This window comes from Pongo pygmaeus, chromosome 20 (genome assembly GCF_028885625.2).
Source record: "Pongo pygmaeus isolate AG05252 chromosome 20, NHGRI_mPonPyg2-v2.0_pri, whole genome shotgun sequence".
In the NCBI taxonomy this organism is placed as follows: Eukaryota; Metazoa; Chordata; class Mammalia; order Primates; family Hominidae; genus Pongo; species Pongo pygmaeus.
The window spans coordinates 57,135,891-57,158,997 of NC_072393.2; the positions used below are offsets into that span (position 1 = coordinate 57,135,891).

The 23,107-nt window shown below is 48.0% G+C and overlaps 1 protein-coding gene across 2 annotated transcripts; it reads right to left on the bottom strand.

Moving 5' to 3' along the window:
- Positions 1-669: 669 nt before the first annotated feature.
- On the bottom strand, positions 670-10,132 carry KLK12 (kallikrein related peptidase 12). 2 transcript variants are annotated; one of them, XM_054465531.2, is made up of 6 exons: positions 6,129-6,587; positions 5,920-5,975; positions 5,326-5,485; positions 3,237-3,496; positions 2,150-2,283; positions 670-1,027 (listed from the first exon to the last, which is right to left on the bottom strand). In XM_054465531.2, the coding sequence occupies exons 2-6, from the start codon at positions 5,954-5,956 to the stop codon at positions 872-874; spliced, it is 747 nt and encodes a 248-aa protein (XP_054321506.1). In that variant the 5' UTR covers positions 5,957-5,975; positions 6,129-6,587; the 3' UTR covers positions 670-871. The 2 variants fall into 2 exon arrangements, with proteins under 2 accessions (XP_054321506.1, XP_054321505.1); XM_054465530.2 differs by lacking the exon at positions 6,129-6,587 and adding an exon at positions 10,027-10,132 and having other exon boundaries at positions 709-1,027.
- Positions 10,133-23,107: the final 12,975 nt, after the last annotated feature.

Sequence of the window (23,107 nt, forward strand, 5' to 3'; positions counted from 1 at the left end):
CTCCCAAAGTGCTGGGATTACAGGTGTGGGCCACTGCACCCGGCCTATATTATTATAAGTAACTTTTTCTACTCCATTTCTGAGTAACTACTCAGGGAAGACCCTCATCCTATTTGAGCTCTGGGTTTTTTGTTTGTTGTTTTTGAGATGAAGTCTCGCTCTGTCCCCCAGGCTGGAGTGCAATGGTTCAATCTCGGCTCGCTGCAGCCTCTGCCTCATGGATTCATACTATTCTCCTGTCTCAGCCTCCCGAGTAGCTGGGATTACAGGCATGCGCCACCATGCCTGGCTAATTTTTGCATTTTTAGTAGAGATGGGGTTTAACCATGTTGACCAGGCTGGTCTCGAGCTCCTGACCTCAGGTGATCCACCTGCCTCAGCTTCCCAAAGTGCTGGGATTACAGGTGTGTGCCACCATGCCCTGCTAATTTTTTTTTTTTTTTTGTATTTTTGTAGAGATGGGGTTTCACCGTGTTGGCCAGGCTGGTCTTGAACTCCTGATCTCAAGTCATCCACCCGCCTCAGCCTCCCAAAGTGCTGGGATTACAGGTGTGAGCCACTGCGCCTGGCCTTATTTGAGCTCTGTTTCTACTCCTATGAGATAGGGAAACTGCTGAGTCCTTCTTCCAGTCTCAACCAGCATGAGAACTTCAAATGGACAGACATGGCCCCTCCTTCATTTATATTTATTCCAGACTATTGCACACTTCTCTCACCCCGCTCGTGGGTCTTAGAAGGGCTGGCAGGAGTTAAAATTCCAAGAAGTTCTCAGGCCAACAAGAGTGGAGCTGGGGGAAGTGATGGAGGAGACATTGGTGCTCTGAGGGCCAGAGTGGTACCCAAGCTAAGGGGTGGAGGTGGAGGAAACAGGTCAGTTGTTCCTCATGATCATCCGGATCCAGTCCACATACTTGCAAATATAGGTGTAGACTCCAGGGATGCCATCTTGTCCACAGGGCCCCACAGACCCCCAGGACACCAGACCTTGAAGGACTCCCCCACACACCAGGGGACCCCCAGAATCACCCTGGAAGGGAAGAGAAGTACTGTCTGAACAATGGAGACATCTTATTTCTGTTTTCCTCCCCAACCGTCCAACCCAGTCCTGGGCCTTGGGGAGGGCTCCAAGTCTGGTCATCAGACAAAAGAGTATAATCACTTTCCTGGAGGACAATGGCAACGGCTAACCAAAAGAGAAGAGCCGCTGTCTCTAGGGGCCAATCCCAGGGGAGGAGGGTGGGACTCCATAAAGGGTAGAGGTTCTCTCAAGGACAATGCCTGGGGTTCTGACCAATGAGGGGAGAGAGTGTCATCAAAAATGACCAGTCCCAGGGAAGGTGGGCAGGACTCCATCAAAAGCACAGAGTTCTCTCAATGACAATGGCTGGGGCCCTGACCAATGAGGGGAGAGACCGCCATCCTCAAATCTCTCTCAGTCTGGGACACCACCAACTGGAGGATGGTATGGGAAAGACTTAGAGCCCCAGAAACAGCTGGTTCCCTGTCTGGGCTCCCAGTCCTCTCTGTCTGTTTTGCTGCCTCTCTCTGTAACCCCTGCCCCATCTTTCTTTCTCTGTTCCCTTCCCCCCCTTCTCTCCCTGCCCCTCCCCCTCCTCCATTCCCCAGTCCTCCCTTTTACTCCCTGTCTCTCTCCCTCCCTTATCCTGGGCCTCTCCTCCATCATTTATTATTATTATTATTATTATTATTATTATTATTATTTTGTTTTGAGACAGAGTCTGGCTCTGTCACCCAGGCTGGAGTGCAGTGGCGCCATCTCAGCTCACTGCAACCTCCGCCTCCCGGCATCAAGCGATTCTCCTGCCTCAGCCTTCCGAGTAGCTGGGGCCATAGGCTTGCACCACCACCCCCGGCTAATTTTGGTATTTTTAGTAGATTCAGGGTCTCACCATGTTGGCTAGGCTCGTCTTGAACTCCTGACCTCAAGTGATCCGCCCGCCTCGGCCTCCCAAAGTGCTGGGATTACAGGTGTGAGCCTCCGCGCCCAGCCTCTCCCTTCCTTTTTGACCCCATCTCTCTCCAGCATTCCCTTTCCCTGATTCATCCTCCATCAGTTCCCCTCCTGCTTCCAGCGCCTCCCCTTCACTTGCTGTCCTGGTGACCACGCGTGCTGCCTGCACTGGCTCACCTGGCAGGCATCCTGCCCCGGGACGCCGCCTGCGCACACCATGTTGCTCGTGATTCTCCCGGGATACACATCATGGCAGGTGGCATGGGAGACGATGGAGAGGTTGAGGCACTGGAGCAGATCCGGGAATGGGTCTGGAGAGAGAACATGCGTGCGGCAGGGTCCCCTAAATCTCCCCACTTTGAGGCCACGTTCCTCTTCCCTGGACGTGGCCCATCCAAGTCAATACCCCTGCCCCTCACCAACCTGCGCTACAATCCCAAAACCTCCAAGTTACATATTTATGTCTTAATTTCATATGAATTGTGACCCCAGATGATTGATGGTCTCTTTGATCTTTGACATTTGACTTTGAGTGGCATAACTCAAGAACTTTCTTCTCTCTCCAGCCTCAGAGACAACGAATCCAGACCTGACCCTCTTCAATGCCAGCTACTGTGATCTTTGACCTTCTGTCTTATTACCTCATGATCCCAGCTTGATCTCATATCTTCTGTCTCCTGACCCCATGTCCCTGTCTTTACCTTAACCTCCAACCTCAGCTCTGCACCTTCCAAACCTCGCTGCTTCCAACGCCAGTGTCCCCTGATCCTAGTTTATTCGGCCTCAGCCTCCATGACCCCAAACTTCGGGCCCCACACCCCAAACGCTATGACCTCCAATCTCAGATATGTGATTTCGGATAGAATCCCAGTTTCCATCCTCAGATTCTGACCAGATTGTACAACCTCTGGATCCCATGACCTTAATTCTACAGTGACCTCTAACCCCAGACCCATGACCCACAATGCCATATCCCATATATATATATATGTCTTTTGCGCCAGTGTGGTGACCCCTGACACACTCTGACCTCTGACCATGTCTCTGACCTCTGATCCCTGACTTCATACCCAGTCCTTTAACCCCTTTGACTCCCAAGACCCCAATCCACTATAATCTCTGACTCCAAACCATGATCCTGGTGTCCCATCCCACACCCTGACCCTTTACCCATCCTTCCTCTGAGGTCATGATTCGACCTCTCGCCCTGCATCCCAGACTTGTACCCATCCTGACCCCTGACCCCTGGCCCCGGGCCCCTTACTCCATGGGTGGTTGGTGATGCCCCAGCCTGAGATGTGGCACTCGGTGCCAGCGGTTGCACAGTCGTTGGGCAGGGGCAGGGGTTGAACGCTGCTGGTTATGCGGACGGGCAGGCGCAGCCGCAGAAGCCGGAGGTCGTGCTCATGGCTCGTCGAGGCTCCCAGGTAGCCGGGGTGGGTCACAGAGAAGCTGCTGCGCCGGATCTGCTCGGTCCAGTCGAGCTGGCTGAGGCTGTGTTCCCCCAGGCGCACCCAGTACCTGCTGCCGGTGGCGATGGCTGAGCGGTTGGCAGGCAGGCAGCCCCCACCTTGCACCCCTCCATGGACACTCCCAGGCACTCCTGCCGCTCCCCACTGCTCTGCCTCTCACTGTCTGTCCTCTCACTCGTGCCTCTCATTCTCCAAGTGTCTCTCACAGGCTCTTATTCCCAACCTCCATCACCCTCTTTCCATCTTGGGTGTTCCCTGTTTCTCCTCCCATGTCCCTGCATCTGTGTCTCTCTCTCCTTTTTTTTTTTTTTTTTTTTTCAAGACCGAGTCTCGCTCTGTCACCGAGGCTGGAGTGCAGTGGCACCATCTTGGCTCACTACAACCTCCGCCTCCCGGGTTCAAGCAATTCCCCTGCCTCAGCCTCCCAAGTAGCTGGGATTACAGGAGCATGCCACCATGCCCAGCTAATTTTTGTATTTTTAGTAGAGATGAGGTTTCACCATGTGTGTCAGGCTGGTCTCAAACTCCTGACCTCAAGTGATCTGCCCGCCTCGGCCTCCCAAAGTGCTGGGATTACAGGTGTGAGCCACCACGCCGGGCCTCTCTTTCTGATTCTCTCGGCTGGTGAAGCCCACGAAGGCAGGGACATCAGTGGGCCTTGTTCACTGCCTTATTCCCACCTCCTGGAATGGAGCATGTGCCATCCACGCTGCTGACTGAATGAGTGGGATGCTGACTCTGCATCCTGCTGCTGGCCCTCTCTCTCCCTGAGTCTCTGTTTCTTTGCATCTGAGCTCCCCTTTCACAAAAAAAGTTCCAGGCCAGGTACAGTGGCTCACACCTGTAATCCCGGCACTTTGGGGGAGGTCAAGGCAGGAAGATCGCTTGAGCTGAGGAGTTTGAGACTAGCCTGGGTAACATAGCAAAACCCTGTCTCTACAAAAAACATTTAAAAATTAGCCAGGGGTGGTGGCGCAGGCCTGTAGTCTTAGCTCCTTGGGAGGCTGAGGTGTGAGGATCACTTGAGCCCAGGTGGTTGAGGCTGTAATGAGCCAAGATAGCATCACTGCACTCCAGTCTGGATGACAGAAAGAGCAAGACTCTGTCTCCAAAAAAAAAAAAAAAAAAAAAAAAGAAAGAAAGAAAGAAAAAGAAAAAAATTCCAGAACATCAGTCCACTGAGGCCCAGAGAGGTGCCAGGCATAGATTCTGAGGTTGCACAAAGAGTTTAGGTCATGTTGGCCAGGCGCAGTGGCTCACACCTGTAATCCCAGCACTTTGGGAGGCCAAGGCGGGCAGGTCATTTGAGGCCAGGAGTTCGAGAGCAGCCTGGCCAACATGGCAAAACCCCGTCTCTACAAAAAATACAAAAATTAGCCGGGCATGGTGGCGGGTGCCTGTAATCCCAGCTACTCAGGAGGCTGGGGCAGGAGAATCACTTGAACCTGGGATGCAGAGACAGCAGTGAGCTGTGATCACACCATTGCACAGCAGCCTGGGCAACAGAGCGAGACCCTGTCTCAAAAAAAGAAAAAAAAGAAAAAGAAGAGCTTGGGTCAGACCTGGGCCCCGGGCCCAGACTGGGTCAAGGAATGGCTGGGGTGTGTGGCAGATGTCATATAGGAAAGAAAGGGTACATGCAGGAATGGGAGAGGGCAGGTTCCAGGACCCTTCCCGGCCCAACACACCTCACCCTGCCCAGCACCACCCCAGGCCCACTGCTAAGGAAGTTCCACTCCTGGTCTAACCTCAGACTTTCTTGTTGCAGGACCAGCTTCTTCCCAGTGGGCACCACTCTCCCTTGTGATCCTACCCCCAGCGCTTGCCTTCCCATAGTCCTCCCTTAGCCCACCCCAGCAAGGGACTCAGCCTGGGGCTTACCTGCCGCTGCAGTGAGCCGCTGTGAGGACCCACTTGCGGTCTATAAGGACACCCCCGCAGCGCAGGCTGGTGCCCTCAAACAGCCCCACCTGCCACGGCTGTGAGTTACGCCCACACTCGGTGCCATTGAAAATCTTCGGTGTGGCTGCCTGGCTGAGTCCTGGGGACAGACAGGGCCATGGGTCAGAGAGAGGAAGAAAAGATACAGAGATGGAGACACACACACACACACACAGAGAGAAACAGGCAGGAGAGAGAGAGGAGAAAGAGAGAGAAAGAGAGAGAGACCCAGTGATAGAAAAAGACCATGAAACATCAAAGAGACCCAGGGAGAAAGATGCTTACACATAGGAGGGAAATGGAGAGACAGAGATTCAGAGAGGGACAGAAGGGAAGAGGGATCAAAAGATAGGGGAGACTGAGGTGAGCAGTGCCCTGAGAGCTGCAGGTAAATGGAGGCACAGAGAAAGCCCCTCTCCTCCTCACCACCAGGCTGGGGGCCAGAGCTGAGATGGGGAGGGGGGTGGGGCCTCCTCATGGGGGTGGAGGGATCCAGTCGCAGTCCTGCCCTCTCCGTGCTCCGGGAGAACTCACCAAGAACACACAGGAGCAAAAAGATGCTGGGCCCCATGGTGGGTCACCTCCGAAGTCTGGGGGAAAAAGGGGAATCTCAGAGGTCACGCTTTCCCCGTGCCCCCACCTCTGCCCCTCTGCTTCTCTTTGAAGGTCACCAAGGGGATGACCTGCTTGTCCTCTCTCTACCTGCTCCCCTGTGTGTCACTCCCTCATTGGCAGTCGCTTACCTCCTTCTCACCTTGTCTCTTTGTCTGCCAGATCCTCTACGTGGCTGTCACTGTTCGGCCTGTCCGCGTCGCTGCTATCTCTCCGTCCACCTACCTGCTTGTCGTCTCATCTGCTGGCCACTCCGCCAGCCAACTCTACTACTCTGCACCTGGTTCCTCAGCCACCTGTCATGTTGCTCAACCGGTCCCTTTCCTTCCATCTGTCGCTCCAGACAGACCACTGACAAAGCTCTTAACTCTCTTTGTCCTGGCCCATCCAATTTCCGGGTTAAGGGAAGGGGACCAGGAAGACAGGGGTGGGGGCGTCCTCTTAATTCTCCAGAAACTCTTCTCACCTAATCACACTTAATTGAGCTTTACAGCTAAACGGAGTGGGGAAGTAGGAAAGGACCCAGGGTGGGAAGACCCAGCCCCACTCCCTCTCTCCTCTGCAAGCCCATAAGCAGCCCCGGGACTTATGACTCAAGGTGACTAGGGAGCTGGGTTCTAATCCTGACTCCAGTGACAAAGGAGGGTGGGGAGACCTTGGACACCTGGGGCCCATCCCCATGCAGTGCAGGGGAGGGACAGGGGGAAGGAGAGGCTGTGAAAGCAGGAGAGTGGACGGGAGGGGCAGGAAGCCCAAGCTAGAAAGAGTCCCAGAAAGAGAACAAGAGATGAAGGAACAGACTTCCAAATAGTTGATCAGGCAGGGGTAGAAGAGAGTTTCTGAACTGGGTTCATATATATACATATGAAGTGGATCAATCTAATTCCATAAAGTTTTTCTTTGCATAAGAACTTCTATTGCTTAAATAAAACCCAGAGAAAAAGAAACAGACACAGGGAAGGAGAAATGGTAGAAAGAGAGAGAGAGAGAGAATGAATCATAGGACAAGGGAACTTTGTGCTGTTTTTTATTTTTCGTTTTGAGATGGAGTCTCACTCTGTCGCCCAGGTTGGAGTGCAGGGGTGTGAAATCCACTCACTGCAACCTCCACCTCCTGGGTTCAAGCTATTCTTGTGCCTCAGCCTCCTGAGTACCTGGGATTACAGGCATGTGCCACCATGTCCGGCTAATTTTTGTATTTTTAGTAGAGACGGGGTTTCACCATGTGGGCAAGGCTGGTCTTGAACTCCTGGCCTCAAGCAACCTGCCTGCCTTGGCCTCCCAAAGTGCTGGGATTACAGGTGTGAGCCACCATACCCGGCCTCTGTGCTGGTTTATCTGAGTTTTTGCTTCATCTAGGAGGAATGGAAGGAGAGAAAGAAGGAGAGAGAGAGGGGACAGAGAGAGAAAATGAGAACAAAAAGGGAATTAGACTCAGAGGAAGGGGGATTGAGAAACCAAGAGAAAAGCAGTCAGGGCCAGGCGCGGTGGCTCACGCCTGTAATCCCAACACTTTGGGAGGCCGAGTTGGGCAGGTCACTTGAGGCTAGGAGTTCAAGACCAGCCTGGCCAATATGGTGAAACCCTGTCTCTACTAAAAATACAAAAATTAGCTGAGTGTGGTGGTGCGTGCTTGTAATCCCAGCTGCTCGGGAAGCTGAGGCAGGAGAATCCCTTGAACTCGGGAGGCAGAGGTTGCAGCGAGCCAAGATTGTGACACTGCACTCCAGCCTGGGAGGCAGAGCAAGACTCCATTTCAAAAAAAAAGAAAAAGAAAAGCGGTCAGACAGACAGAGCCCACAAACAAACAAAAAAACCCAGAACAAAACAGAGGAGAGCAAACTCCCACCCTATGACTGTCTTTTAGTCGTTCAATTTCTCTCTGGGTCTCCAGTCTCTGTCCGTGTCTCATTTTCCGAATCACAGAACCTTAGCTTTGGTTTGCTCTTAGAAACGACCTGACTGCTTTAACACATCATTGGTCAGCGCGATTGGCGTTGATAACGCTGGTCCCTACAAGCCTCCTGCTGGCTGTTAAGAGCTTTCCTTCTTTGGACAGAGAGGATAAAAAAGCACCATGACTGTCCTTTCTCTGGAAATGACACACTTCACATGCTCACAGCACAAAAACGCCACTTCTTCCTTTTTCTAGTGTCAAGTTTTGCAATAAACCTCAACTGAATAAGCAAAGAAACAAAAACAAAAGTACCAACAACTACCCAACTCAACCTCTCTCTCTTTTTTTTTTTTGTAGATTTTTAAGAGAATCAGGTTTACTGATGTGGAATTTATATTCAATAAAATTGAATACAAAAAATAAGGCAGGGTCCCTGATTTTAAGGAGCATTCATGCAAATTAAAAATTACCATGTATATAGTTAGTGACAATGTATTGTGTACTTGAAAATTACTGACAGAGTAGGGTTTAAGTGTTCTCACTACAAGTAAATACAAGTATGGGGCCGGGCATGGTGGCTTGTGGCTATAATCCTAGCACTTTGAGAGGTTGAGATGGGAGGATGGATTGAGGCCAGGAGATAGAGGCCAGCCTGGGTAACATAGTGAGACCCTGTTTCTATAAACAAAAACTAAAAAAATTAACCAGGCATTATGGTGACACAGGCCTGTAGTCTTAGACGTGTGGGAGGCTGAGGTGGGAGGATCACTTGACCCCAGGAGTTTGAGGCTGCAGTGAGCTATGATTGTGCCACTGCACTCCAGCCTGGGTGACAGAGTGAGACCCTGTCTCAAAGAAAAAGACTAAATGTAAGCATATGAGACAATGCATATATGAATGAGCTTGATTTAACCATTCCACAATGTTATATATTTCAAATTTTTGTGTTGTGCACCATAAATATATACAATTTTAGTGTTGATTTAAAAACAAACATGTCATTTTTATTTGAAAAATTTCACCCTTCAGGTTCAGTTGCGTCTCAAAAGATGAAGTCAGTCACCCAAAGTGGCAGCACTGGAGGCTGAACCACTCCAGAGCCTGTATTCTTTATCATTATCCAAATATACGAATGAACAAATAAACGACTAACTGAACTAGTAAGTACAGACACGAGTAGCTGAACATATATTTAAATTTAAATTATATGTTTATTTTTAAATTAACACATCAAAATTGTATATATTTAGGGTGCACATCACAAAATTTTGAAATCTCTAACATTATGGAGTGGCTAAATCACGTTAATTCATATATGCATTGTCTCATTGGATCAATGTTTCTACAGGTTTAAAAGAAAGAGAATAGCTTTTGGAATCATACAGACCTAAGCTGAGACCTGAACTTATCTCCCATGATTCTCCGGAAGAGAATGGGCCACTCTCTTTTCCTAACCTCAGTTTTTCACCCATCTGGAAAATGGGGCCAGGAGGAGGCGAAATGCCCATTGCGTCAGAGATGCAACAAGGCAATCAAGATGAACAAGGAAATCAGAGATGGATGGGAATATTAAGTAGATAAGTATAGACACCACCGAAATGGCTCTTATCAGTTTATTTCCGTATAAAGAAGGAATTTGCAAAGCTGACTTAGATGATAGAATCTTTTTTTAGAGAGACAGGATCTCACTCTGTCACTCAGGCTGGAGTGCAGCAGCGCAATCATAGCTCACTGCAGCCTCGACCTCCCGGGCTCAAGTGATCCTCCCACCTCAGTCTCCTGAGTAGCTGGGACTACAGGCATGCACTACCATGCCTGGCTAATTTTTTAATTTATTTGTAGAGACGAGGTCTCACCATGTTGCCCAGGCTGGTCTCAAACTCCTGTGCTCAAGCGATCCTCCTGTCTCAGCCTCCCAAAGTGCTGGAATTACAGGAGTGAGACACTGTGGCATGAAGAAGTAACAGTGACAGCTTGTCCTTTGTTCTGTCTCCATCTTTTTCTCTCTCTCTCTCTCTCTCTCTCTCTCCATGTCTCTGTCTGTCTCATGTATTCATTCATTTACTCATTCTTGTTTGGATGCTCAGAGACCTCCCTGTTTTCCAATCTAGTGGCCACCCCTCTGCTCTCACCTTACTGACTTCTGAGATGGGGTCTCACCGTGTCGCCTAGGCTGGACTGCAGTATGCAATCACGGCTTATTGCAACCCTGAACTCCTGGTCTCAAGTCATCCTCTTGCCTTGACCTCCCAAAGTGTTGGGGTTACAGACATGAGCCATCATACAACAAGCCATTATGATGCTCTGTGAGGCCTGTAGCCTGGATCCAGTGAGGGAGGTGAAAATTCCATTGAATGCCTTGTTCAAGAACTCAGCATTGAGCTTCCTAAGAGGTGAAATGAGTACCTTGTTCACTATCAATAATGTATGGAACTCCACAGGGAAAAAGGAGAGGCTTGCATTGTGTTTTTGGTATGTGCAGAGACATGCCTGAACTTGATTAATATTTGGAGTATCTGTGAGGCAAGAGATTCCCAGAGTTCGTTACCCCAAAGGGGGCTACCATAAATGAGGAATTATTAGTGCTGCCATTGGGCAGAACCACATGGCCAGATCATTGGCAACGGCTCAAGAATCTTTCGAAATGTGTACACGTGGCCGATTGTTGACCTGGGCATCTGGTGCTAAGACGGCTGCCTGAAGCTCAGCTAATTTTGCTGACCCGTTCTTGGTCAGGGACACCCTAAGTAAGGGATGAGAGGCAGCTACTCTCCAGAAAGCTCCATCCTCTGTGATGGTGGCATCATCACCCACAAAGTGTATGAATTCCCCTTGCTATTCACTCAGTTATTCCCACGGGGCTCCCTAGGTAGCTAAGGGGGCCAGGAAAGAGGTGATCTCCTCCAGCACCATGGAATCTGGCAAGAAACTGGGGATAGGGAGGCCGCCCTCTGCTGCAGGTGAGATATACTGGGAGGCTCAGGCTGGCTGCCTCCTGTGTTAAGAAGGCGTCACAGCCATGCTGAGCATGTGGGGTGCTGCTTCCAGGACCCAAGGCATAACGGGCAGCTGGGTACACAGGGACACAGGCTCAGGCTCTCCTATGTTTCCAGGAAAACCCAATATGGGACCAGCAATTGCCTTTCTAATGACATATAGCGTGGGTCCAAGAGGGGCAGTCTCTTGCATCAGAAACTCATGGAGGCTGGGCACAGTGGCTCCCACCTGTAATCCCAGCACTTTGGGAAGCCGAGGCAGGAGGATCACCTGAGGTCAGGAGTTTGAGACCAGCCTGGCCAATATGGCAAAACCCTGACTCTGCTAAAAATACAAAAATTAGCTGGGCGTGGTGGTGTGTACCTGTAGTCCCAGCTACTAGGGAGGCTGAGGCAGGAGAATCGCTTGAACCCGGGGGCAGAGGTTGCAGGGAGTCGAGATCGCACCACTGCACTCCAGCCTGGGCGACAGAGCGAGACTCTGTCTCAAAAAAAAAAAGAGAAAGAAAAAAGAAACTCATGGAAATCTATGGTTGTTTTGGATAATCCAGAGACCCCAGGAAGCATGAGAAGGGTTGCTAAAGCCTCTATAGTAAAGGAGTCCGTAGGAGGTTGGGAGGTGGAGCCCAAATGGGGGTACCTGTTGTGATGCAATTTGGGCAGATTCTAGAGCTTTTGGGTGAAGAGGGGCCCATTCAAATTGGACTGATTTGAAAGTAGCAACATAAATGGGCTTAAGTAAAATTTGTCGGCCAAGCATGGTGGCTCACACCTATAATCTCAACACTGGGAGGCTCAGGCTGGAGGATCGCTTGAGCCCAAGATATTAAGACCAGCATAGGCTGGGCGTGGTGGCTCATGCCACTGGGAGGCCGAGGCGGGTGGATCACGAGGTCAGAAGATAGAGACCATCCTGGCTAACATGGTAAAATTTTGTCTCTACTAAAAATACAAAAAAAATAAAAATAAAAAATTAGCTGGGCGTGGTGGTGGGCGCCTGTAGTCCCATCTACTCGGGAGGCCGAGGCAGAAGAATGGCATGAATGTGGAAGGTGGAGTTGCAGTGAGCCAAGATTGTACCACTGCACTCCAGCCTGGGCACTCCAGCCTGCACTCCCATCTCAAAAAAAAAAAAAAGAGGAAAAAAAAAAAAAAAGACCAGCATAGGCAACATAGTGAGACCTCATCGCTACAAAAAGTAAAAAAAAGTTAGCCTGGTGGAGTGGCATATCTGTGGTCCCAGCTACTTGGGAGGCTGAGGTGGGAGGATCGCTTGAGCCCAGGGGTTGAGGCTGCAGTGAACCATGATCACACCACTGCACTCTAGTTTGGGTCACAGAGCAAGACCCTGTCTCTCTTTAAAAAAAAAAATAATAACTTTTATTAAAAAATAAAATAAAATAAATTTGTAGATGAGGGATATGTTGCCTCCAGAACTCAATGAGGCCTAAAATGTTTTGCGTTTGTTTTAATGCTGTGGGTGCTAAAAGACTCAATAGCTGTTTCCTGGCAGTGTCTCAGCTGGAGGGGTCCTCACTTTACCAAATGATTTTTAGAAATTTAACCAAGGTGGGGCCGGGTGTGGTGGCTCACGTCTGTAATCCCAGCACTAGGCCGAGGTGGGCAGATCACTTGAGACCAGGAGTTCGAGACAAGCCTGGTCAACATGGTGAAACCCCTTCTCTACTAAAAATACAAAAATTAGCCAGTTATGGTGGCGGGCACCTGTAATTCCAGCTACTCGAGAGGCTGAGGCAGGAGAATCACTTGAACCTAGGAGGCAGAGGTTGCAGTGAGCTGAGATCGAGCCACTGCACTCCAGCCTGGGAGACAGAGTGAGACTCCGTCTCAAAAAATAAAAGAAAAAAAAAAGAAATTCAACAAAGGTAGGAGGCCTCATACTCTGTGTGGGGCACTGACTGGCCCATCCCATTGTGTGAGTTCCTCTTGAGTATTTGTGAATCTAGAATGTGTGTATCCCATGGCTTCCTTTGGACAAGGGTGTTTGTCACCATATGACGTCATGCCTGTGCTTTTGGAGAAATGTGGATGGAGCTGGGGTTTTGCCTGTGTTGCATCTCAGAACGTGATATCCCAGAGTCTGGAACTCCGGCATGCTGAGTGCTTTGAGCTGAAGGAGATTGAAAGACCTCAGGAACAAGAGGTTCTCTCGGACCTTCTCCTGCCTTCCTCTCCCCTTACTTCTCCTTTGAAGCAGTCACAGACACTAGAATTCCTTTTCCCCTGAAGACCCGCATGTGACAGGTGTCCTGCAGAGGAAGGAATGCAACACAGAGAGGCCCAGAAGAATCTCAACAAACGGGACCTGCTGGGATCCCCCCCTCAATTTATGACCAAGAGATCACACCTGTTTTTGGTTTTTGTTCGTTTGTTGAGTTGGTTGGATTTGTTTGAGATAGAGTCTCACTCTGTTGCCCAGGCTGAAGTGCAGTGGCACAATCTCAGCTCACTGCAACCTCCGCCTCCTGGGTTCAAGCAATTCTTCTGCCTCAGCCTACTGAGTAGCTGGAATTACAGGCACCCGCCACCACACCCAGCTAATTTTTGTATTTTTAGTAGAGATGGGGCTTCACCATATTGACCAGGCTGGTCTCGAACTCCTGACCTCATGATCCACCTGCCTTGGCCTCCCAAGATCGTACCTGTTTTTTCACATCACATGTCTACATGCCAACGCCTTCTTCATTGAACCTCAAAATGACACAGTTTTCCCTGAGTTTTTGGGTCTTCATTTCTGAAGGCTTTCATGTCACATAAAACTGTTAAATCCACTTGTTATGCTTTTCTCTCATTAACCTGTCTTTTGTTATAGGGGTGCTGGCCATGGACTTTGAAAAGGGTAAGAAAAAGGTATTGCCAGCCAAGCACGGTGACTCCTGTCTGTAATCCCAGCACTTCGGGAGGCCGAGGCAGTTAGATCACCTGAGGTCAGGAGTTTGAGACCAGCCTGGCTAACATGGTGAAACCCCGTCTCTACTAAAAATACAAAAATTAGCCGGGTGTGGTGGTGGGCACCTGTAATCCCAGCTACTTGGGAGGCTGAGGCAGGGGAATTGCTTGAACCCAGGTGGCGGATGTTGCAGTGAGTGGAGATTGCGCCACTGCACTCCAGCCTGGGTGACTGAGCAAGACTCCATCTCAAAAAAAAAAAAAAAAGGTATTGCACCTTTTCACTACTGCACCTGCAGTAGTGGCCAGGATTCAAGGTTCCCCAGGGACAGCCGGGTCAGCGTATTGTATCCTTTCCACGGTGAAGGCTAGCTGCAGCTGAGAGGCTGTTGAAATAGCCTTGGAACAGAGCATATTAGCCAAACCCAATGACAGTAACATATTTACCAGTTGCTGATTCTATGGAAAGTAATACTGAGTATGAGGGCCTTAATGGGTATGTGATATTTTGTTTTGTTTTTGACACAGGGTCTTGCTTTGTCGCTCAGGTTGGAGTGCAGTGGTGCAATTATAGCTCACTGCAGCCTTGATCTGAGCTCAAGCAATCCTCTTGCCTCAGCCTTTCAAGGAGTCGGGACCACAGATGCACACTACCCTAGGCTGGTCTTGAACTCCTGAGCTCAAGCAATCCTTGATCCTCTCACCTTGGCCTCCTAGAGTGCTAGGATTACAAATGTGAGCCGCCTCACTGGGCTGGTCCATGATGTTCTGAAATACATATACATTGTGGAATGACTAAGTTGAGCTAATTAACATATGCATCCCTCACATTCTTATTTTGTGTGCATGTGGTGAGAACACTTAAAATCTACTCTCTTAGCAATTTTTGAGCCCTGTAGTCCCCGCTTATCCAGGGAAAATACATTCCAAGATCATGGAGAGTACCTATCGTAAAATTTAATTTATAAATTAGGTGTAGTAAGAGATGAACCACAATAATGAATAATAATACAATAAAACAATTATAACCATGCACTGTAATAAAATTATGTGTTATGTGGTCTCTCTCTCTCAAAATATCTTATTGTACTGTATTGTACCCACCTATTGTGGGACTGCGGTTGACCACAGGTACCTGCACTGCAGAAAGGGAAACCTCAAATAAGGAGGGACTGCTGTCTATGGTACATTGTTATTAACTAGAGTTACCATGTTGTATTAATACAGTAAATCTCTTAAACTTATTCCTCCTGCACTACAGGTGCACACCACCATGTCTGGCTAATTTTTCAGATTTTTAGTAGAGATGAGGGTCTCACTATGTTACCCAGACTGGTCTCAAACTCCTGGGCTTAACCAATCCTCCCACTTTGGCCTCCTAAAGTGCTGGGATGATAGGTGTGAGCCACTGTGCCTGGCCATCAACTTCCTTTTTTTTTTTTTTGAGATGGAGTCTCGCTCTGTTGCCCAGGCTGGAGAGTGCAATGGCGCAATCTCGGCTCACTGCAAGCTCCACCTCCTGGGTTCACGCCATTCTCCTGCCTCAGCCTCCTGAGCAGCTGGGACTACAGGCGCCCGCCACCATGCCTGGCTAATTTTTTTTTGCATGTTTAGTGAAGATGGGGTTTCACCATGTTAGCCAGGATGGTCTCGATCTCCTGACCTCGTGATCTGCCCGCCTCGGCCTCCCAAAGTGCTGGGATGACAGGCATGAGCCACCAAGCCCGGCTAGCCATCAACTTCTTATAAAGTTAGATGTATGCTGTCCAGGCACAGTGGCTCACGCCTGTCATCCCAGCACTTTGGGAGGCCAAGGCAGGTGGATCACCTGAGGTCAGGAGTTCAAGACCAGCCTGGCCAACATGGTAAAACCCTGTCTCTACTAAAAATACAAAAAAGTGTCTGGGCATGGTGGCAGGCACCTGTAATCCCAGCTACTCAGGAGGATGAGGCAGGAGAATCGCTTGAACCTGGGAGGCAGAGGTTGCAGTAAGCCTAGATCATGCCACTTCATTCCAGCCTGGGCAACAGGAGCGAAACTCTGTCTCACACACACACACACACACAAAATGTTAACTATATGCTTATCATACAATTCAGCAATTCTGCTTCGAGGTGTCTTCCCAAGAGAAAGGAAAACATATGTCCACACGATGATTTGTACATGAATATTCATAGCAGCCTTATTTATAATTGCTGGAAACTGAAAGCAACCCAAATATACAACTGGTGAATGGATAAACAAGTTGTGGTATTCCATACTATGGAATACTGCTCAGCAATAGAAAGGAATGAACTTAGGGCCAGGCACAGTGGCTCACGCCTGTAATCCCAGCACTTTGGGAGGCCAAGGTGGGCGGATCACCTGAGGTCGTGAGTTCGAGACCAGCCTGACCAACATAGAGAAACCCCGTCTCTACTAAAAATACAAAATTAGCTGGGCATGGTGGTGCATGCCTGTAGTCCCAGCTACTTGGGAGGCTGAGATGGGAGAACCGCTTGAACCCGGGAGGTGGAGGTTGTGGTGAGCCGAGATCGTGCCATTGTACTCCAGCCTGGGCAATAAGAGTGAAAGTCCATCTCAAAAATAAAAAAAATAAAAGGAAGAAAGGAAGAAAAGAAACGAATGAACATAAACTTTTCATAGAGATGGTGGTCTCACGATGTTGTCCCGGCTGCTAAGCAGTTAATCTAAACCTGACCCATCTCAGAAAAAAAAGAAAAAAAGGAAGAAAGAAAAGAAAGGAATGAACATAAACTTTTCATGGAGATGGTGGTCTCATGATGCTGTCCAGGCTGCCAAGCAGTTAATCTAAACCTGACTTAACCCCTGGGGTCCTTAAACCCAATCAAGCCACCATTGCCATGGGGAAGGCCCCTAACCATGATAATACTGATTTGAGGCTCTCTGGAGGAAAAAAAAAAGTCGAGTATAAATATAAACAGGGTAGAGAGGACCCAATCTCACTCCAAAATATATCCAGTAAGCATTTAAAAAAAAGGTTAAAAAATTTCAGCATTGTATGGGTATACCACAACTTGTTTATCCATTCACCAGTTGTTGTATATTTAGGTTGCTTCCAGTTTCTGGCAATGATAAATAAGGTTGCTATGAATATTCATGTACAAATAATTGTGTGGACATGTTTTCCTTTCTCTTGGGAAGACACCTCAGAGTGGGATTGCTGGATTGTATGATAAGCATATGTTTAACTTTATAAGAAGTTGATAATACTGATTTGAGGCTCTCTGGAGGAAAAAAAAATCGAGTATAAATATAAACAGGGTAGAGAGGACCCAATCTCACTCCAAAATATATCCAGTAAGCATTAAAAACAAAAGATTAAAAAATTTCAGCATTGTATGGGTATACCACAACTTGTTTATCCATTCACCGGTTGTTGTATATTTTGGTTGCTTCCAGTTTCTGTCAATGATAAATAAGGCTGCTATGAATATTCATGTACAAATCATTGTGTGGACATGTTTTCCTTTCTCTTGGGAAGACACCTCAGAGTGAGATTGCTGGATTGTATGATAAGCATATGTTTAACTTTATAAGAAGTTGGTAATACTGATATGAGGCTCTCTGGAGGAGAAAAAATAGAGTATAAATATAAATAGGGTAGAGAGGACCTACTCCCACTCCAAAATGTATTCAGTAACCATCAAAAAAAAAAAAAAAAAGATAAAAAGATTGCAGCGTAGTATGGAATACCACAACTTGTTTATGCATTCACCAGTTGTATATTTGGATTGCTTCCAGTTTCTGGCAATTACAAATAAGGCTGCTATGAACATTCATGTACAAAGCATCATGTGGACATGTTTTTCTTTCTCTTGGGAAGACATCTTGAAGTGGGATTGCTGGATTGTACGATAAGCATAGGTTTAACTTTATAACAAGTTGCTGGCCGGGTGCAGTGGCTCACATCTATCATCCTGGCACTTTAGGAGGCCAAGGTGGGAGGATCGCTTGAGCCCAGGAGTTTGAAACCACTCTGGGCAACATAGTGAGACCCCATCTCCACAAAACATTTGAAAAATCAGCCGGTCATGGTGGTGTGCACCTGTAGTCCCAGCTACTCAGGAGGCTGAGGTAGGAGGATCACTTGAGCCCAGGAGATTGAGGCTGCAGTGCGACGTGACTGAGCCACTGCACTCCAGCTTGGACAACAGAGGGAGATCCTGTATCAAAACACTCCCCGCAAACGAAAAAACCTGCTGGTCCCAGAGCGCTCCCTGGAACAGAGAGCTAATGCCTGCTTGAGACCAAGCAATAGTCACAGAATGAGATCCTTCCTCTGAGAGCTGATGGTGTCATTAGGATGCGTGACTCAATTCAAGACACATAGAGAGGTCTGGGCCCAGATGCATGAACCAGGGCCACTGGAAACAGGGTTGCAGCTTCTTACTCCCGTTCCTAAACACCAGCTCTTGAAACTTCTGACTTAAGCCGGTTAAATCTGTAACAGAGGGTTCAGTAGGTCTCAGCAAATGCAGCATCCAGCTCAAAGAGCATGCCCCCCAGCCGGAGGCAGTGCAGTGAGCAGAAGGCAAGAGGAGAAAGACCCTGGTGCTGGTGCTGGTGCTGGTGGTGGTCATCACCTAGACCCCTGCTCACAGCACCGACTCTGCAGTCACCCCACAGAGGCAGAACAGGACCCTTCGGTGAGTGTGTGGCATCATCGGTCTTGACATCCGAACCAAATTTCGGATGGGGAGATCCATCCCATTTTTGCAGATGGCCACAGCATCAACCTTCAAGGCCCAACTAACTCCAAAGTCCCCTCCTCCAGAAAGCCTGACCTGGGTTTCTTGCCTCCTCATTGCTCCTATGAACTGTCTGCTTCTCTCTTTTTATCACTTAACTTCTTAGAATGGAAACTTGGGCTTGCTCATGGAAAAGCCAGACCGTAAAATATTTTAAAGAGGTTTATTCTGAGCCAGTAGGAGTGGTCATGGCCTGAGGAACACAATCTCAAGAGGTCCTGAGCAAGTGCACACTGAGTAGTTGGATTACAGTTTGGTTTTATGCATTTTAGGGAGGCAGGAGTTACTGGCAAAGTCATAGATCAATATATGGAAGGCATACATTGGTTTGGCCTGAAAAGGCAGGAGATCTTGAAACATGGGCTTACAGGTTATAGGTGAGTTCAGAGTTTCTTTGTTTTCTTTCTTTTCTTTTTTTTTTTTAGATGGGAGTTTCACTGTATTGCCCAAGCTGGAGTGCAGTGGCGCGATCTCGGCTCACTGCAACCTCTGCCTCCCGGGTTCAAGCGATTCTCCTGCCTCAGCCTCTGAGTAGCTGGGACTACAGGCCCCTGCCACCACGCCCAGCTAATTTTTGTATTTTTAGTAGAGACGGGGTTTTACCATGTTGGCCAGGATGGTCTCGAATTCCTGACCTTGTTATCCGCCCGCCTTGGCCTCTCAAAGTGCTGAGATTACAGGCATGAGCCACCGCGCCCGGCCTCAGACATTCTTTAATTTGCAATTGGTTAAGGGAGTAAAGCTGTGTCTAAAAATTCGGAGTCGGCAGAAAGGAGTGTTTATAGTTAACATAAGGAAATCTGTTAACCAAACCACCAGGTCAGAGCGACCTGCACGGTGCATGACTTAACCCTTACCTGGCATGGCCTCAGGTCCTGTGTATAACCTGGTATCTTGCTGTCACAAAGAGTTTGTCTCCTCAGCCGTAATCTCTATTTTAACATTAATGCTGGTCAGTTGTGCCTAAACCCCAAAAGATAGAGAGTACAATGAGGCATGTCTGACCTCCCTTCTCATCATGGCAGGGAATTAAGTTTTAAAGTTTTTTCTGGGGTCCCATTGGCCAAAAGGGGGTCCTTTCAGTTGGTGAGGGGCTTAGAATTTTTATTTATTTATTTATTGAGACAAGGCTGGAGTGCCATGGCGTGAACACAGCTCACTACAGCCTCAACCTCCGAGGTTCGGGCGACACTCTGCCTCAGCCTCCCGAGTCGCTGGGACTACAAGCACTCGCCATCACACCTGGAAAATTTTTTTTATTTTTTGTAGAGACAGGGTCTTGCTATGTTGTCCAGGCTGGTTTCAAACACCTGGGCTCAAGCGATCCACTCACCTCCGCCTCCCAAAGTGCTGTGATTACAGGTGTGAGCCACGGTGCCGTTATCTCATTTAATTGTCTTCACAATCCTGCTAAATAATTTTCATGCTCTCTGCTCCAGAATGAGGAAAACCAAAGCCTCTCAAATCACAAGGGACCGCCCTGAAGCTCCTCTAACCAGCCAGGGAAGAGCTGGAACTTGAGCTCAGGCCGCATAATTCTCCTCCGCCAAAGGGGAAAGACTGAGCTCAATTCAGTGGCTTCCAACCTGCTCCAGCATGAGGCCTCCATTTTCCCTTTGGAAATGATTGCCTAGGGTGGTCTCAAACTCCTGAGCTCAAGTGATTTTCCTCGCCTCAGCCTCCCCAAGTGCTGGGATTACAGGGGTGAGATACCACGTCTGGCCTAGGTTTTTATTTTTAGTTTACAGGTGTTAACGCAAACTAAATATGGCCTGAGAAGGACTGCGTACTTCTATATTTGAGTCCTTGTGGATGAACTGTAACCTAGCTTAATAGGCAGGCAGCATCGAAAACCTAACTTAGTAGTATGCACCTGTTACATCGGCTAAGTCTTGGCCAATCCCAGCAGCCATACTTCACTGCTGAGTGTTCAAACTGTGTTCAAATAAGACATATGCCGAGCTGTAACCAATCCAGCCATTCTGTACCTCACTACCAATTTCTGTACATCGTCTCTCTCTGTCTCTTTTTTTTTCTGTCTATAAGTCTTCTTCCACCACGTGGCTGCGCTGGAGTCTCTCTGAATCTGCTGTGATTCTGGGGGCTGCTCGATTCGGGAATTGTTCATTGCTCAATTAAACTCCTTTAAATTTAATTCGGCAGAAGTTTTCCTTTTATCACAGGCTTATATTCCCTACTGCCCTCAATAGCCTGGAAAGTTCCACGGGTACCCATCTACAAAGCCTCACCCTGGGGCAGTGGCTGAGCTTGGCCTGACCCTCCAGGCTAACAAGGTGAAGTCAGTGGGGCCATCGAAGATGCCGTTCCATTAACCAGGATAGGGTTAAATCACCAGCGATTTTCCTTAGTGTAGGCCCATTCTTCTGTAAGATGGAGAGGATGACATTCTACCCAGCTGACGCCTTGGGAGAATGGAATAAAAGGACTTCCAGTGCTGTGCCAACCTGGACAAATGCCAGAAAGCCTGGTTCGTCTTTCGACAAAATCCACCTTGATTCCCCATTTTGCTTTTCTCCCTCTTTTTCTTTCTTTCTCTCTCTCTTTCTTTCTTTTCTTTCTTTCTTTCTTCTTCTTTTTCTTTCTTTCTTTCTTTCTTTCTCTTTCTTTCTTCCTCTGTGTCTCTTCTTTCTTCTTTCTTCCTCTCTCTTTCTTTCTTTCTCTTTCTCTCTTGCTTTCTTTCTTGCTTGCTTTTTTTGAGACAGAGTCTCACTCTGTAGCCTAATCTGGAGTGCAGTGGCTCAATCTTGGCTCACTGCAAGCTTCGCTTCTGGGGCTCAAGCGAATCTCCTGTCTCAGCCTTCCAGGTAGCTGGGACTAGAGGCATGTGCCACCACGCTTGGTTAATTTTTTTGTATTTTTAGTAGAGACGGGGTTTCACCACGTTGCCCTGGGTGGTCTCGAACTCCTGAGCTCAGGGAGTCCACCCGCCTTGGCCTCCCAAAGTGCTGGGATTACAGGCTTGAGCCACTGCACCGGCTGTAACCCCTTTTTCAAGCCTTCTCCATCTCCTGGCTCCACCAGTTCTCTCCAAATTCTTCCCAGTGCAGGCTTCCATTGTTATTAAAATTCCCCTGGGCAAAAACAGGAAAAGGAGGGCAGGTGGCTGAGAAATCCCAGAAGAGGGAGGAGGGAGGGAACGCTGAGTAGCTCACCACCTGGCTGGCCTTTCTGAGTCGAGATGTTGTTGATAGTCAGAATCTCCAGCCCAGCTATGTCATTATTTTCTGTTCCATAGGAAGGATTTGGGTGGCTGCCTCCTACTCTCCAAAATCCACAGCTGTCACTCAAGGCAGCTTTCCTGGCACTGGGACCTTGGAGACAGCCTCGTAGTTACACTAATAATAACAGCAACAACAATAATGAAAATAATGACAGCTACCGCTTATTGAGTTCTCACTGTGCAAGGCGTTCTTCTGAGCTTTTCACAGGAGCTCAATTAATCCTCTCAAATGCATTCTGCAGTCAGTGCTGTTCTTTTTTATTTTAAAAAGTTTATGAATACATTTGGGTAGTCCCTAATTCTCCGGTGGAAAGAGTTGAATTCGTTGGGGTGGCATATTTTCATTAGTGATTTGGAGAGGATCCCTCTTTTGTTTTCCTTATTTATTTTGTTCCCTTTTATTTCCCTTCCCTTCTGCTATTGTCTTTATCATTGTGTACATTTTGCCATTATCTTTGTTAATGTGTATCCTTTGCTATTGTTTTTATTATTGTGAATCCTTTGCAATTATTTTTGCTATCTTGTCTCCTTTGCTATTATCCTCATTATTGTGTCTTTTGCTGTTGTATTTATTATTGCATAGCCTTTTATTAAGTTGAAATTCACAAATCATAAAATTAGCCATTTAAAGTGGACAGTTCAGTGGCATTTAGTACATTCACAACGTTATGGATCTTTTTATTAGTATATGTCCTTACAAATTGTGTGTTGTTTTGTGTGCATTTTAAATTTATATCAATGGTATTGTGGTACGTAGCTTATTCTTTTCTTCCCCCCGCCCCCCATGCAGAACTGTACTTTTTCTGGCTGGGCGCTGTGGCTTACGCCTGTAATCCTAGCACTTTTGGAGGCTGAGGCAGGCAGATTGCTTGAGGTCAGGAGTTCAAGACCAGCCTGGCCAACATGGTAAAACCTCATCGCTACTGAAAAAAAAAAAAGCATAAAAAATACAAAAATTAGCTGGGCATGGTGGTGCCTGTAGTCTCAGCTACTTGGAAGGCTGAGGCAGAATAATTAATTGTACCTCGGAGGTGAAGGTTGCAGTGAGCCAAGATCATGCCACTGCACTCCAGCCTGGGCCACAGAGCGAGACTCTGTCTTGAAAAAAAAAGAACTATGCTTTTTCATTTTCTAGTAAGACATTATTTACATAAAATAAAATTCATCCACTTTAAATGTTCAGTTCGGTGAATTTTGGAAATCGGATGGAATCATGTAACCACCTCCATAATCCAAACATAAACCAGCCCCTCCCTGTCTCCCTCCCTCACTGCCCTCATCCTTAAGCTGCCT